The 17470-nt window shown below is 33.9% G+C and overlaps 1 protein-coding gene across 2 annotated transcripts; it reads left to right on the top strand.

Annotated features, from left to right (window-relative positions):
• Positions 1-140: 140 nt before the first annotated feature.
• On the top strand, positions 141-10664 carry LOC106061483 (WD repeat-containing protein 55-like). 2 transcript variants are annotated; one of them, XM_013219644.2, is made up of 8 exons: positions 141-177; positions 2850-2962; positions 4173-4358; positions 6496-6568; positions 7512-7615; positions 8698-8797; positions 8953-9122; positions 10329-10664. In XM_013219644.2, exons 1-8 carry the CDS (start codon positions 157-159, stop codon positions 10648-10650), a joined length of 1089 nt encoding a protein of 362 aa, XP_013075098.2. In that variant the 5' UTR covers positions 141-156; the 3' UTR covers positions 10651-10664. The 2 variants fall into 2 exon arrangements, with proteins under 2 accessions (XP_013075098.2, XP_013075099.2); XM_013219645.2 differs by having other exon boundaries at positions 2853-2962.
• The last annotated feature ends 6806 nt before the right edge of the window (positions 10665-17470 follow it).

The raw sequence follows: 17470 nt of genomic DNA on the forward strand, positions 1-17470 counted from the left end.
CAAAAAATATTTAAAATGTTACTTTAAAATTATATTTATAATTTAGAGCTAGGTTCTAGATTTAACTTATTTTTATATCATAATATTTCATTTTAATTCACTGAAATTTAAATTCTAGTATTTAAAAAGTTATATTTTTTTATATATTTGATTGTAATGGCTGCCGTCAATACCCAGGCATGTACTTTCGCTTTTAAATTTGTTAGCTTTGGACTAGTCTAAGGCGGCCTTTAATATCTATCTTATCTTATCTTATATAATACAGACGTTACTTCAAAAAAGAAGATGATTACGTCCTACGCGTCATGCGTTTAGTCATGCATATTAACCAATGACTTAAATTCTGCCAAGTCACTGGTTTTCCTGGCTAGCTCAGGCAACCCATTCCATGCTCTATAAAAATATAGCACTAGGGAAGAAGGAGTATTTGTACAAATTTGTCCTAGCATATGGGACGAGGAATGTGCCTTTATCTTTGTGTCTTTCAGAGTATTTTATTAAATTTTGTTTTTGTATTTGAAGATTATGGTTCAGTGTTTTATGTATTATTGCTACTTTACTTTTGAGCCTTCTGTCCTGAAGGCTTTCTAAATTTAGTGATTTTACTAAAGGTGTTACTCTAGTCAAATGTGAATATTCGTTTGTTATGAATCGCACTGCTCTATTTTGTGTCTGTTCTAGTTTCTTAATGTTTTCTTGAGTTGAGGGGTCCCAAACAGAGGATGCATATTCTATTATTGGCCTAACCAAGGTTAAATAACATTTTAGTTTTATGTTCTTATTTGATTTATAGAAATTTCTTTTAATAAATCCTAATGCTTTGTTTGATTTTTTTGTAGTTTCATCAAAAATCTAGGTCTAGAACAGTTCCACTAATACATTTTATTACATTTTTCCAAGATAATTTGAATCTATCATCCATTAGAGTAACACTATTAGGCACGTAAACTAATTACTAATAGTAAAATACCACAGGCCAGGACGTCCGTCACACTAGTCACAGGATCAGATCGGGGGGGGGCACACCGCACAGACATCAGTCAAACTCAAAGCACAGTTACTCTAGATCTATTGTTACTATTAAAAAACTATTAATACTAATCTAATGAGTTACAACTTTGAACTTAGTTAAGACTTAGTACTTACACTTACCCCTCAACTCAAGAAAACATTAAGAAACTGGAACAGACACAAAATAGAGCAGTGAGATTCATAACAAACGAATATTCACATTTGACTAGACTGTCACTAGAGTAACACCTTTAGCCTTTAGTAAAATCACTAAATTTAGAAAGCCTTCAGGACAGAAGACTCAAAAGTAAAGTAGCAATTATACATAAAACACTGAACCATAATCTTCAAATACAAAAACAAAATTTAATAAAATACTCTGAAAGACACAAAGATAAAGGCACATTCCTCGTCCCATATGCTAGGACAAATTTGTACAAATACTCCTTCTTCCCTAGTGCTATTAGAGCATGGAATGGGTTGTCTGAGATAGCCAGGAAAACCAGTGACTTGGCAGAATTTAAGTCATTGGTTAATATGCATGACTGGCATGACTAAATGCATGACGCGTAGGACATAATCATCTTCTTTTTTGAAGTTTAACGTCTGTATTATATAAGATAAGATAGACACTTTACACTGTTACTAACTTACAGTGTAACTGCTAACTCAGTAACTGGCAGTAACACTAACAGTCAGACAGACTCTGGTGATAATTATTATATATATATATAATATATTATATATATATATTATATTACTTACAATTACACTTTGACTGATGACTATCTACAGCTGCCCACACTAAATTTGTAATTTTGCATGAGTTGAGTTGTGGACTCTTAAAACTCTGGAAGCTTTCTTTCTTTAGCAAGTTTGAACAATGGACCTCAGTCACCATTAGTAAACAAACAACAACGATCTAATTTTTAAATCATAATGGCTATCACATGACAGTTTGGTTTTTGTTGTGTTATCAATATTATCACGTGACTAAATGTTGTTTGTTTACGATTGGTGAATGAGGTCCATTGTTCTTTCTGGGAGAGATCCAAGCATATGCAGATACATCACATCTTGTGCCTTATGTCCTTTAGAAGACTGTGGACTAGAAACAAGATCCATTACACTGGGTAACCTCCTCTATTTTCCTTCAAAGTATCATAGTATCACAGTGGCCATACAACAGCCTTTGAGAAGCCTCAGTAGCGCATAAGAATTATGAAAGGTCTGTTGGGCTCCCTTTCAATCACCTCCTGCACAATGAACAATGTTCTTAGGGACGCTGATGGGAGTTTGTTTTGCTACCCTTTTGGCCTAGTCATTTCCTGTAATGACCATTTCCAAGTCTAAACTTGAATTCTCGACACATTAATAAATTTAGATTTCTAGATCGAATCCAGCTATAGTTCATCCATCTGGTTTGATGATGACCATTTCCATCATCCAGGAGGGCTGAGGGCTTTGCACTGTGGTTTATCCTTGTGATTGCTTCCCTTTCTTTAACTGAACTTAAAGGAGTTTTTTAGGGTTACACAAACCCCAGTGCAAAGCCCTTAGCCCCCTGGATGCCAAAGCAGTCATCATTGAACCCTGATAAACAAATTATATCACAACATTTTGCACACACTTGTAATTGTCACTGTTCTTCCAAAATACTCTGAATTTAATAAAATTATAACTTTTTGATAACAGACTTTAGATGATAAATAAAATTATCAGACACGTCTTAGTTGATAAATTGTAAAGTTTGGGAGCATTTCTGTACATAATGAAATCTATATTTAGATGCATTATATCACTTTATCTAATCCAGATGTTAACCCTTTTTTGATCAGCAGGTTGATGAATGTCCTAAGGATTTAATATTCAATGAAATCATAACAACATTGCAATGTCATCCTACGCACAATATTGTAGCCTGTGGACAAATAGGAGGGAATGTTTTATTGTAAGTACTTTTAATTCTCTGTTCTTGATCTATTCATTAGCTGGTCCAGTGCTTCTTTTTCCCTAGTGTTATTAGAACATGGAATGGGTTACCTGAAAACTAATGACTTAGCAGAGTTTAAGTCACTGATTAAAATGCATGACTGGATTAAACATAAAATAGGTAGGACGTAATTGTCTTCTGTTTAAGTAATGTCTATAATTTATAATATATGCATGCTTATAAGACATAAGACTGCTTTATTGATTCTTATGGAAAGTTGTTGTGATTACAAGGACTCTTTTCTCATATAAAGACAACAAAACAGAAACATACACATAAATACAACAGATACAACATAGAAAGTTCATTCAGCGACTGCACACAGGCATTTTGGTCCTATTCATGTTTCCTGATCGAGTGGCGTTGATATAGTCTGACCAAGAATGGTACGAATGAATTGTTGTATCGCTCTGTTCTTGTTTTGATTGACAATAGTCGCAGAGAACCCTATACCTAAATGTGTATTACATATATATTATTATTCGTTCTTGTATTGCATATTTCTATGCAATACATGTATCCATAGGATACTCAGTTTTATCTGGATTAATGTCTTTTGTGGAGCCAAGGAATCAAAACCAGGACTATGTTTCCATGCTGCCTTTAGATATTCAACCACCGCAATTTAGCTTGAACTTTGAGAAATTAAATTTGATTTTCTCGCTCTACATTAACTTAAGATTCTTAGTTTGGCAGCCTTGCCATTTTCTCTCTTCTTAGTCACATGCACCTCCAATTTTTTTTTCTCAAATCTGTTGAGAATGTGGGTGCTAGAGGTTTCAGCGTTGAGCAATTATAAATATATCAATAAAATATATTTTTTGATGTCAAATCTATGAGCAACAATATATTAATAAACAGAATTTTTAGAGGCTTCAGCATGGAGCAGCTATATATCAGTAAAATATATTTTTAGAAGCATCAGCAAATACATAATTTTATTAATAAAAAAATATTTATTTAGATGCTTCAGTGCTGTGCTTTTTATCTATAAATAAATATATATATATATTTAGAGGCTTCTTGTATCAGTAACTATTTATCAACAAAATTTATTTATTTAGAGGCTTCGGCCATGATCAACCTCATACCAATAAAAGATATTTATTTAGTTAATGCATATAAAAAATTATTAGTATGTTGTTGTTTTTTTTCAATTATTGAACAGACAAAGATTCAGCCCTACATCTAATGGTGAGAAACTTCATAAATTTGTACATCACAAGAAAGCATGCAGAGCTCTCAGATTTTCTAGCGATGGAAGACGATTGTTCTCTGCCTCAAAAGATAAATCAATTTATTGTGTTGATGTTGAGACAGGCAAGCTTAAAAGAAAGATAAAGAAGGCTCATGAGTTAGTCATAGAGTTTGTTATTGACTCTTTTTTTTTCCTTCCCTTCTGGTATAATTAATGTATTTTTTTTATAGTCACTAAAAAAAAAATGTATGCATCTCTAACCTGCTCTGGTATAATTTCATTTGTGAATGTTTAGTTTTACAATGAGATATTTTAATGGTTTGATTTGATTAAATCTATTTAATCTAGTACTTGTATTAGGGCATTAGAAAAAATGTAGGACTTAGAGCATTAAAATTAATTATTTAGAGTTTGGTTACAGAAATCTTTGGAATTCATGTTTTAGTGTTTGTGTTAGAAAAGTGTTAACAATTTGGTAATGATTAGGGAATTATTTATTAGTTTTATTAGTACTAGAGATTAAGTATTTGGGATAGGCTTCTATGTTGGTACTTCATAGTTTTATTAGATACTAGACATATGTTACCCGCGACCCGCGGGTCTTTATTTGCGCATTACTGTCGATATAGTCACTGAGAGTGTTTTGTTAACAATTAAACGAAATAATAATGTAATAAGTAAAGCGAATGTGTCGATGTAAAAATAGTGTGAATGAAGCTATCAAATCAGAATAGCTAATAGGCTTAAATCCATTTTTCCAAATTAAAACATTTGCTTGTAGGCCTACATATATTTGATTAAAAATTGAGATGAATAGACTTAATTTTGTATGTTCATGTGTTAAAGTATAAAGTAGATCTTGAGGTAGACATAGATCTAAATCTACACTAATCTAGTTGCCTTTTATAGAATTCTTTCTGTGTTGCGCATGCGTGACCTTTTTTCATGAATGAATATAGGCCTATCTCAACACGGATACGCAGCTTTATTTAGCGAACAGCGAACGAATGTATTAAAAATGCTTTAGAAAAACAAATTTGAATGTTAATTTGATTAAAATATGAAGTGAGTGGACAATAATTAGTATGTTTATGTGTTAAAGCATAAAACTATCTTTGCGAAAAGAAGTTTTATTATCTTAGAGTTCAATAAGAGTTTTAGACCTAGGCCTAGGAATAGACTCAGTAGAGAGATGTGTTAATGTGTAACCATTGGTAATGTCTAATGAAATAATGTTCGCCAGGAAATCTGTAGTCACAGATATCAGGAACTAATTTATGTAAAAAATGCTTTTGAATAATCTAGTGGATTGGATTTAGATGTATGTTAAACTTAACTAATGATCCTTTCAAGTTTTTTCTCTTTCGCTACGAAAATAAAATTAGGTTTGCGAAAATGGGATTACCCGAAGCCGATAAATTCATATCTATTACAAACGAAAAGAGCGATAGCTTTGTTAAATGAATGGGATTATAAAGTGAACAATTAAACGAAATAATTTTTAGTACGCGATTCATGAATGAATATAGATCTAGGCCTTTAATTAACTTGGCTTCGCAGCTGTCGTAAACGAATGTAGCTTTAGAAAACCAAATTTGAATGTTTATTTGATCAAAATATGAAATGAATGGACTTTAATTAATATGTTTATGTGTTAAAGTATAAAACTATCTGTGCGAAGAGAAGTTTTATCATCTTAGAGTTGAATTAGAGTTTTAGATCTAGGGATGGGATTATAAAGTAAACAATTAAACGAATTAATTTTTAGTACGCGATTCATTACGGTATTGTCTAATGAAAGAATGTTCGTCAGGAAATCTGTAATCACAGATATAAGGAACTAATTAATGTAAAAAATGCTTTTGAAACACAAAATTGAAGATTAATTTTATTATATAATGAAATCAATGGATCTTCTTTTGTATTTTCATGTGTCAAAGTAAAAAACTATCTGCGCAAAGTGTATTTCTTAAAATTAGATCTAGGTCTAAATCCTTTCTATCTTTTCTTATGTCAACATTGTAGACATGGCCTAGATCCATAAAATACTATAGCTGTAATAGAGTCGGACAACTTTATTTTTTTTGAGGGTCTTACATTTGTTTTAGGGCTACAATACATTCACTAAGGTCTAAGTTGGTACCCAAGGAACATTCCTGCCTAGTTTTATCAAGATTGGTCAAGCGGTTTTGATGTCTATAAGTAGCATGCACGCATACATACATACTCCACACATTCTACTTTATAATATTGATAGTTTGATGTTATAATAGTGTCTTTGGTTTGTTTTCAGATCCCCTATTTATAGTATGGTTCAGACTGGTGATACTTTTGTAGCTACTGGAGATGATGATGGAGTTCTTAAAGTAATATATATTTTTTTAATCATGCTCAACTTTTAAGAGTTTCTTATATGCTATTTAAATATTGGATTAACTAACAAAAATCATAGAAATTACCTCCCTTCAATAGAAATACTATTTTTTTTTAAACTGAAAGATTGAAAGAATTTCTTTTTATTATGATTCGATACTTTAATTTATCACTCTCTCCAGTCATTATCATTGTCACACTTTCTATCAAATCAATTGTTTTCAATGTTAGCAATATCAATTACAATATGAAATGCTTTATTAGAGTAAACAAACAAAAAATCCTTGCTATCAAGAGAGTGATATATACTTTAATTGAGAAAATGTACCCTGCACAATATGGATCACAGAAGTGGCGCTCTACTTTATTCCCATTAAGTTATTAAATATAATTGAAAAGCTTCATATCATTAGTTTGCATTATTAACCATTGCTCGTTTTTGTAAAGGTATATCAGTAACTTTAAACTATTTTTTTCTCCCATACCAAAAGTAGTGCTGTCCAAATAAACTTATTTTGTAAAGTAGAAAAACAAAAATCTTGCAATGAAAGAGTTAAACTGAGCATTAATTAATTTTTTTTTTGATCTACTGAAAAATTAAATATTTTTGTACAGTTTTAAAATATTAGATGTTTTAATTTTGTGAGTGTAACAAAATGAGGATAGAACAAAAAGTCAGATGGTAATTCTAAGAATTGTGTTGTATATACATATTCATCCTCACCTTACATCACAACTGCTCTAAATTGTTTATAAAGACAATGACATGTTACTTTATAGGCATAGACTATACGGAAATAGACAACTAATAAGAAAACTTTTTGATTATTATTATTAATTCATTTTGTGAGGAAGATTACATTGCATTATGCATAATTATTCTAATTACTTAAATACTGATATTGTTTGGCTACATTTCTCCTTGCTTTCCTTTAGGTTTGGGATATGAGATCAAAACAAGCCACCATGGAGTTGAAAGAGTGTGAGGAGTTCATTAGTGATATGATTGTTGAAGATAACAAGATAATTATTGCAGCCAGGTACAAATATTATTTCTTGTATCTACTACTAAATATCATGCAACAACCTTGGTTAGACCAATATTAGAATATGCGTCCTTTGTTTGGTACTCTTCAACTCAACAAACACATTAAGAAACTAGAACAGACACAAAATATAGCTGTGAGATTTATTTAAAAAAAAAATATTCACATTTTACTAGAGTAACACATTTAGTAAAAGCATTAAATTTAGAGACCCTTCAGGTCAGAAGACTGAAAAGTAAAGTAACTATAATACTTAAAGCACAAATTTACAAATACATAAACACAGCCTAATAAAATACTCAGACACAAAGATAAAGACACATTTCTTATTCTATATCCATCTATGCAGACCATGGAGGCCTCTGGCCTACATCCACACATATTTCCATTAAGATCTCTCCTGTGCTTTTTCTTTTCATGCCGAAATTTTAACTGTTGTAGATCTGCCTCTATATCATCATCAAGCCATTATGTTTAGGCTCTGCCTTTGGGGTGCCTACCTTTTTTTTTTTTGTCGGTATACTATTTTTGGCTCCTGTGTTCTTTGACATTCTTTTGAGATGACCTGCTGAACATAAAAACTTTTTTTAAAAATATTTCCACCGCTATCGAGGATTCTTCCTACAATTGGTATATCTACTGGTTAGCGTGTATCCTCCATTTAGTTTTCTCTTGTGCTCTTGTGTATATTCCTTATTGCTTTTGAGTCAGTAAAGTATGCATGAAAGTAAGTCTCCTTGTCTTAGTCCTCGTTTAATCCTAAATTTCTGTGAATGTTCTGCCTGTATTATGAATTTACTTTTTTGAGCTGTGTAATGTCATATGTAAAAGTCTTGTCAGTTTGTTGGGTATTCCACAATCCTGTAGTCCCTCATAGAGATTTTTCCTTTTGCTGCTGTCATGATGGTGTTTTGATACTGTATTCATAGCATTTTTTTAGTATACATCTTAGTGAAAAAAAAATGTGATCGATTGTGAAAGTTTTAAACCTAAAACCACATAGTGGGACAGAGTCAATCAGATATTAATGCTAGTGCTGATCAAAATATTGTTTTATATTTTCATTCTCTTTTCAGTGGCGAAGGAACATTAACAGCTTTCAACATTCGTAGAAAAAGAATGGATGTTCAATCAGAGTTGTTTGATTCAGAACTTTTGTGTTTAGCAAAAATGAAGGTATGTGTTTCCTTTCCTAACAACTTTCATTAGTTTTTACAACGGTTTATTAATTCAGTTAAATATTCCATTTTTTGTTTCTTAAGCTTTTTACTGATTTTAAGAACTTCATGACAAATAAAAGATTTCATTTTTTTTTCTATTTGGTTTGTCAGGGTGGTCATAAGCTCGTCTGTGGAACAGGAGAAGGAGTCTTGAATGTTTTCAACTGGGGTGAATGGGGAAACATAAGTGATAGATTTCCTTGTGATAAAGAACAGATTGATAGTGTGGTGCCTATCACAGATGACGTCTTATGTATTGGTACTAATAATGGTTTTGTAAGGTAAGTCATATAGATATATTGTGGCACCTATGATGGGAATTTATAAAGTAATTCTTATCGGTTTTATATTTAGGGATTCTTGTATATTGGCACCAATGATGACGTTTTCTCTGTTCTTAACACCAATCTACAGCATAAAATTGTTTATTATTTCTCAACCACTCTATAAAGAATGCACAACACCATTGATATGTGGTTGTTCAAACTTAGTGTTAATGCAAATGTTTGTTTGGGCTAGTTCTTTTCTTTTTTTTTTTTTGCTACTTTATTTATACTTATAATATGTACTGTCTAATTATCCTGGCTAATTAAGCGAGAGCATACAATGTTTTGTCATGTTTGCCTTTAAAAAAAACTTAAGTTTTTTTGTGTGTTCACACAATTATAGCTAGAAGTAACAAAAAATTAAAATACGGCAATATCAAATTAGATTAGTTGATTCTTTGGTGGTAGATATTTAGTTGATTCTTTGGTGGTAGATATTTATAGTAACCATCTTACCCCACATTTCTGTGGATTTATGTGCTTTTTGGGGAGATTACACCACACAAGTTTGACAAGTTTTTGCAGTGATATTGCAACTTTTACACTTAACATTACTTCGTCATGCCCTATCTAGCTATTTCTAATTTTGTAAATTTTTCATTTCAAATTACTTCCATGTGATTGGTTCATCTCTCATGGTAGTGCGACTAAAAAACCATCTGGTGTGAAAGCGTGCCTTTAGTCATGTAGGCCATTGAGTCACGGTGCTATACTGCAACCTTCAAGTTATTTCAAAGCACCGTACAGCCACTTTAGGGTTGCTGTATATTTTGTACAGCCACTTTAAGGTTGCTATATATTTTGTGAAAGCGCCCAAGCACTCTTCTTCACATCTTCAATTTAAGGAGTTTTTCTGCCATATGATGAAACCTTCTAGCGTGCATGCACCCTTAAAGTCTCTACCTTGACTAAATTGATCCAAATAAATCTGGCTAATGGCTACCTATTGTGTTTAGCTTTAATAAATATAAAATTATGCTTCTAGCGTGCAAGCATCCTTATAGTCTCTACCTTGACTAAATTGATCCAAATAAATCTGGCTAATGGCTACCTATTGTGTTTAGCTTTAATAAATACAAAATTATGCTCTACTTTAAAGCCAGTTTGAAATAAATTTTGTTATATATCTATTTTAATTTTTTTTTTTAATTTCATTTCAAGGGCTGTCCATGTCTTGCCTAATAGAGTTCTTGGGTTAGTTGGTCAACACACTGGTGACTTTCCAGTAGAAGCTTTGAGCCTCACTGCTGACAAAACCTGCATCGCCAGCTGTTCACATGACCAGCTAGTCAAGTTCTGGAACATAGAAGAACTCAAGACACAGACGGTGGACACTAGTAAAAAGGCCTCTAAAAATAATAAAAGGCCTGTACATTTTAGCAAATCTAAGAACTTTTTTGCTGGCCTAGTGGAAGCATCAGATGAAAAAGCTGCTAATGGTACTAGTGACGATGATGAAAGTGATAGCGATGATAGTGAATAAAATTTCTTATAAAATGTTTTGCCTTTTTTTTTTTCATCTACTTTGTAACTAATGTTTCTTTGGTTTAAAGGAGGGTAATTTACTGCATGGTCTGAAAGGGGAACTTTTTGCTCTAGACGAATTTTAGTAAATAATTTATTAATAATGTTAATAATATATACTAATTATTTATATTCAACTTATTTTTAGATTATTTATAGTTTGTTAGTATGTTGGTCCATTTGGTGGCATCAATCCTGCCCCCCCTCCAATAAACTTTCGAGTGTGGGAGCGGTCCAATTTATTAGCAGAAATCACAGCTTGTTAACAACACAATTGCATACTCTTTGGCCCACCAGGGAGGGCAAATTCCACCCACTGATGAGGCTGTAAGCTTTCATCAAGCCCTGGCTATAATACAAAAAACAGAAATGGAAAAGTGGTTTGAGTGCTGGGACAAGTCCCAAAAAACCCGTAGAGTCTGGGAGCGCATGAGGCGCCCTGACCCCACTTCCCCGTGGTGGAGGCTGTCCAGGCCTGAGCAAGCTATTATAGCACAGTGCAGGACAGGCCACTGTCCTGTTGGCTCATATTGCTCGCGGCTGTGGCCAAATTTTGATTCACGGTGCCCCCACTGCGGGCAAGAAGAGGAAACCGTGCCTCATATTCTGTTTGACTGCCCCAGACTTGCTGATCTCCGTCTCGACAGGTCTGGGAAACCCAAAATTCTCGACCTGTATGGCCACATTTATGCACTACGCAAGACAGCAGGGTTTCTGTCCAGGGCTTTTGCAAGAGAGGGTTTGAGCCTCTCAAGCCCTCACTCTAATGGAGTTTGATGATGATGATGATGAACAGAATCAATTAAATATCTACATAATTAAAACTTGTTATTGATATTTTAATCGATCTTTATATTATGTCGTTCCCCTGTTAACCGTTTAGGTGGGTGGGGGGTTTGAATACATCTACTGCCCTTCCCACCTAAACCCTTTGATTTAGAAATCATAGTTTGTGAACAAAATTAGTTGAATTACTATATAATTTTTATATTATATCGCTACACTTCTGGTATCTTTGCCAATTCAGTGAGGTGGGGGGGGGGGCTATTTTTATGGAGAAATCATAGTTTGTGAACAAAATTAGTTAAATATCTATATAATATTAGGTACATATTGATGTTTTAACCCATTTATATATTATGTCACATACAGACTCTGATCTAAAATTTTATCATTAGTAAATATAAAATGAAAAAGGGTTGTACCAGCTGGGAGGGGCGATACATGCAATCCGCCCATTGGACAAACCAATACATTTTTCATTTTGTATTTAAGTTAAGAAATTACAAAATAAAAAAAAAAATATGTCACTAATATAATTTATATATGCTATAAATTAAATTTTTATATCGAGACGCCCCACCCCTATTATTTAATTCCAAATGCAATCATTAGCAGAAATTATAAAAAGGAGCGAGGATTAACGTTTTCACTTAACCGCCCTCTCCCCTTTCCAGACAAAAACATGACATTTTAAAACAGAATAATCAAATATGGCAACAGAGTTTATGTAATTGCACATAATTTACATAATTATTTTTAAGAAAGACTTTATTTAGAAAAATTTAGAATTCATACAAAATTTTTCATTATAAGAGTAACAATTGAGATGAGTTCTGAACCCAAATATTATTTTCCTAGTCACCTTTTTCCAAAATTTACTCATACTGATATTTTTCTATTGCATAAAAAAATTTGAGACTATAACTCACAATATATGCTTGAATCCTAAAAATGCAAAAAAAAAATTAAGTAGAATCTAATTGGCCCACTTAATTTCTCCTCCCACTTCCTAATTTCTGTAATTTCATATTAGAATATTTTTCAAGAAAAACATTTTCAAAACGTCGGGGGAATGCGTTTCTGTTGTGAAGAATGCAAGAAAACGCTTTTGGTGGCGGGGCTTTGCCCCGGACCCCAATGGGGGAGCTTGCAGCGCTCCCCCAGACCCCCTAGCCAAAGGCTTTTTTTTTTCAGGTTGAGATACAGAGTTGTTTTTTTTTTTTAAATTCTTATATATATATGTGATGTACTCGCGTTCATGCTTAGGGTTAGGGTTTGGCAAAAATCGCCCCCCCCCCCACACCATTACTCCAAAGTTCTGGATCCGTTAGTGCTTTAATTACGGTACTTTTATATACATCCCTATTACCGATCGATAACTCGTTTCCCAGGCTGAGCACACAGGGGTAACTCCCCCATATTCCTTCTCTGTACCCCATTAGATGATTAGCCGTGCACAGAGCCGGTCCTAACAATTGCGGGGCCCTATGCAAAACTGATTGCGCTGGGCCTAGTCTGGGTGGGAATAAGGATAATAAGTGAAAATTAAGATTTTGTAATAGAAAAAAAAATTCGACTTTGAATTTTATTTATTCTTTACTATGAACAAAATTGTGATCAAATTAACTTTAATTTACGAACATTGCAACCATATGCCAGTGACTCAGTGGCGTAGCTACCAATGTGCGGGTGGTGCGGGCTGCACAGGGCACCAGGTGGAGAGGGGCACCAAAATTCTCCCAGAGTGTATTGATTTCCTATTTCCCTGAGCATTTCAGTAAAAACGGCTAATTGTATGGACACGAACAAACATAAACTACTGAATTTAAAACATGAACTAACGATTTATAAACTAGTCATGTCGTTATTTTGTTTCATTTCCTTGACTATTTCTTCCATACAATGTAAGCTATAGAACAGTTTGAATCTAATTTACTACATTTATTTCGGACACACGGTACATGTTGTTACTACACTGATCGATGCTCTGTAATATAGAGGAGAAGAAAAAATAGGCCAACCTTTTTTTTACTTCATTGTTTAGTTCATTGGTTTAATCTAGATATTGAGTTTACAAATATATTACTTAGCACTAGCTCTAAACAATTGTCCTAGTTTATTCATTTCTTTATGATTCTTAATAGTTTAATTTTTGAAATAATTCTATTGTAATGTCAATATTTTTAAATAAGCTAACCTTTGTTTTCTACGAGTTTTTTTAACCAACTAGTTAATTGTAATACTGTAACGTAATACTGTAACGTAAACAAAATGATGAACAGTGCTCAAGACTGACTTGTCTGGCTGGCACCTCAAAACCCTTTTAAGCTCAGACGGAGAAATCGGCATCTCTGGTTCTGTCCAGTCTGTGTAGTCTATAAGGGCCCCATACCCAGATCTATCGGGGTCCCTCATTACCGACCCATCGGTGTAGCAGAAAATGGCATCTGATGGGTAGGACTTTAGTGTAGCTGATGCCAAGTTTTGGAGTATTGCAGGTGTTAATCGCCTCTTGATGGCTCCCTCTTGCCCTTTTGTAGCGCTCGTAGGCCGTAAGTACCGCCCTCTTCCTTCTTAAATGTAAAGGGGCCACGTTTGTTAAGATTTCATCATCTTCATTTAAATCCAAAGATGGATTCAATGAGTGGTGGAGGTTATCCCCGAAAATAGAAAAACATGAGACCAGCAGAGCTCACATTCAGTCATCGCTTGCTTGGACGGAACTTGAAGTTCGCCTGAGATTAGGAAACAATATGGACAACAAGGCCCAAGATTTGATTATACAAGAGACGAAAACCTGGAGAGTTAGTAAATTTACTATCAAAGTACGATCCACTCTGCATGTGCTTCGAACTAACCTTTGTTCCAGACCGAATACATACATGTCTCCACAAATACAAAATGAATTTATTACAATATTGGGGGATCACGCTAAAAAACAAAACATACAACAAGTAAAACAAGCCAAATATTTCTATATTATTTTTGACAGTACACCTGACATCTTAAAGCTGGATCAAACTTCCCAAATTTTACGGTATGTTGTCATGGATAATGACGGGGTGCAGGTTCGTGAGTCTATTTTTGACTTCATCGACACAAAGGACAAGCATGCTGCTGGAATCGCTGAGATGATTCTAGAGAAACTGCGTTCGGATGGCTTAGACATAATGGACTGCAGGGGTCAACGCTATGATAATGCTGCGGTCATGAAAGGTCAAAACTACGGTGTCCAAAAACGTATTCTAGAAGTCACTATTTATTGCCTGCTCAAATTCATTAGAGTTTAACATTAACTCATTAACTAGCAGAGATGAAAATTCATCGACTAGATCTGAAGCAGGTGGATTATTGGTTGCTGTTCAGTCTTTTAATTTTCTCACCTATCTTGGATTTTGGGCTCCTGTATTAACTGAAATTAATGATGCGCAATTCTAGCTTCAAAAACAATGATTGTCTATTCGAGACTGCTCACTCAAACTAAAAACATTAGAGACATTTTTAAGTAGTAATCGAGAGGACATCGCTGAAGCCAGCATCAGCATTACCTTTGCCGAAATCGTGTGTTCAGATCTGAGAATCAGTACAGAACCTCAAAAACGTATTGGCCATAAGAAAAAGATGCCTGGTGAGAAAAGTGACTACTCTGAGCTACGAAGGGAAATTTATTCTACCTTGGACAGGATTGTTCAAGAAATAATCACCCGATTCGAGCAACTTCATGATGTAGCAGATGAATTTTTGTCGCCTTCCCAGCTATTAAATCCTCAGGTCGACATCAATCTCAATAGTACTCCTAGCGACATTGATAAAACGAATTTCTGCTGGAGCGAAAGAGGCTTCAACGGTTTGTCACAGTTTCATCAGAGGCCTCCGAACTTCCAAAACAAGGACCTGTTCAGCTCTTGAATTTTATTAATAAATATCAGCTAGATGATTCAGTCCCGAATATCGTCATCATGATTCACATATTTTTGACTATTGCAGTAAGCGTCGCTACATGCGAAGTTTTTGCAAACTTAAACTGATCAAGAATTATTTGCGATCAACGATGACTCACTAATTTGGCCATTTTGTCCATTGAACAAGAGCTGGTGGAAAAAAATGGATTTCGATAAAATTATTGATACTTTTGCCAGCAAGAAAGCGCGTAAAAATCATTTGTAGTATGTTTATGTAAAAGTGATTTTTTTAAATTAACAATATTTGATTTATGAATACATAATATTTTGAACAAAAAAGTAAGGTTTTACAATGTTATTATTTAGTTAGTTTTGTTGTTGTTTTTTTTTTTTTTTTTTTTTTTTGGGGGGGGCATCAAGATGAGGTACCGCACCAGGCATCATATGCTCTAGCTACGCCACTGCAGTGACTATAAAAGTAAATAAAGAATTGTAACTTCCGATAAAGGTTAAAAATTGCCCAATTATTACATTTTATTACATGAAAGCTGACAATGCCTTTTTTCTTTTATCTCGCGTAGGATTGGCGTTTTCCGCAATGAATGACACCCACAAATGACAATTTTGACTATTTTTCAGGAGATTTACTAAATTCACGAGATTTCTATGACTTTTTCGTATATATTCTGCAATTTAATAATTACACCTAGAATTAGTGCGGGGCCTATGAAAGCGCGGGGCCCACTGCGACCGCATAGGTTGCAGTGGCCTAAGACCGGCCCTGGCCGTGCAGGTGTCCAACATAAAAACGGCTAACTGAGGAACGATGTGTGGATAGGGACATGTTCGTTGGGTCTTTCCCCACCAGTGCAATGAACTCAGCCCTATGGCCTAACCCAGTGGCGTCACTAGCGTGGGTGTCACCCGGTGCATGGGGTCAGCTCAGGGTGTCACCCCCTCGCCCCCTACCTTTTTTTTTCGTTTGTTTGTTGCACTGTAATGCATATAGTTTATAATTACCTACATTATTTGATTGTTCAACAACTATAAAATTAGTGTCTGCTCAATTTTTAAATTCAGTTATTACAATTTATCTTTAGTTCACTGGGTTTAGGCCTACGTAGTCATGTGAAACTCTTCACGCATCCTTAATCTTTGGAATCGAAGACATTGCCATTAGTCTATAGTTCAATTTTGCAACAATGCCACCATTGGTAAATTACACTGGTTTTTTTTTTTCTGGATTTCAAACTTGAAAACTTAAAATAAACTTAATGAAAGTTTATGTCTTTAACGATCTCATATTTAATAGAATTTCCCTTTGTGAATGTGTCGTCTGTTCCTTTGTCTCAAAATGTTCTTAATTTTAATTTTAAAAATCCTTTTTCACACGAGACGCCATAAATAAAGCAGATGGTAAGAAACGGTGGAAGGCTTTGTTAATGGTTAAATCATAAATGATTTAGAGAATTTTTTTTAAGATCTTAGTAGCATATGAATCATGCACTGTCAACTTTTATTTTCTTCAAGAATAATTTTTGCTTCAAGAATAATTTTTGCTGCCTTTAGATCTCTTCTCAGTCTTGGTACTTCTGTTTGAATGTCACCTTTTGGAAAATCATCATATACGCGAATATTTTGAAACTGTCATCTACAAAGTACAACACTTGGTTGGTTGTTGAACAGAAGAATTTTTCGGTTGGATTTCTCCAAATTTATCTGCTACATCACATATTGCTTCCAGTAGGACTTGAAGCTCAGCGTTGAAAAACGACCAATGCACATTTCTTTTCTTAAACAGTGAGTCCGGCATCTTGTCATTGCTAGCCAGACATTTTCTTCTTGTTTTAATATTTTGTTGGTCTGTATCACAATACTTTTTTGTTTAGAGGAGCCTTTTTTTTTATATATAGCACTGTGCGTTTACGTGTTTTGGTTTTGTTAAAGAAATGATTTAATTAGTCACCACTTTGTCAATGGTTTAAAGATAGGCCTACTCTTGTGTATCTTTGGCCTTTTAGTACATCTTTACCCCCCCCCCCCCATAAGATAGGTAAAATAAAAGATCTTAAGTTGGGCCTCTAAGAGCAATAA

Source organism: Biomphalaria glabrata, chromosome 8, assembly GCF_947242115.1.
Source record: "Biomphalaria glabrata chromosome 8, xgBioGlab47.1, whole genome shotgun sequence".
NCBI lineage: Eukaryota > Metazoa > Mollusca > Gastropoda > Planorbidae > Biomphalaria > Biomphalaria glabrata.

Coding starts and splice junctions, on each gene's coding strand:
- LOC106061483 (XM_013219644.2), top strand. CDS start 157: ATGGCTGCCGTCAATACCCAG. Junction 4,359..6,495: donor AAGATAAAGAAGGCTCATGA/GTTAGTCATAGA, acceptor GTTTGTTTTCAG/ATCCCCTATTTATAGTATGG. Junction 6,569..7,511: donor ATGATGATGGAGTTCTTAAA/GTAATATATATT, acceptor GCTTTCCTTTAG/GTTTGGGATATGAGATCAAA.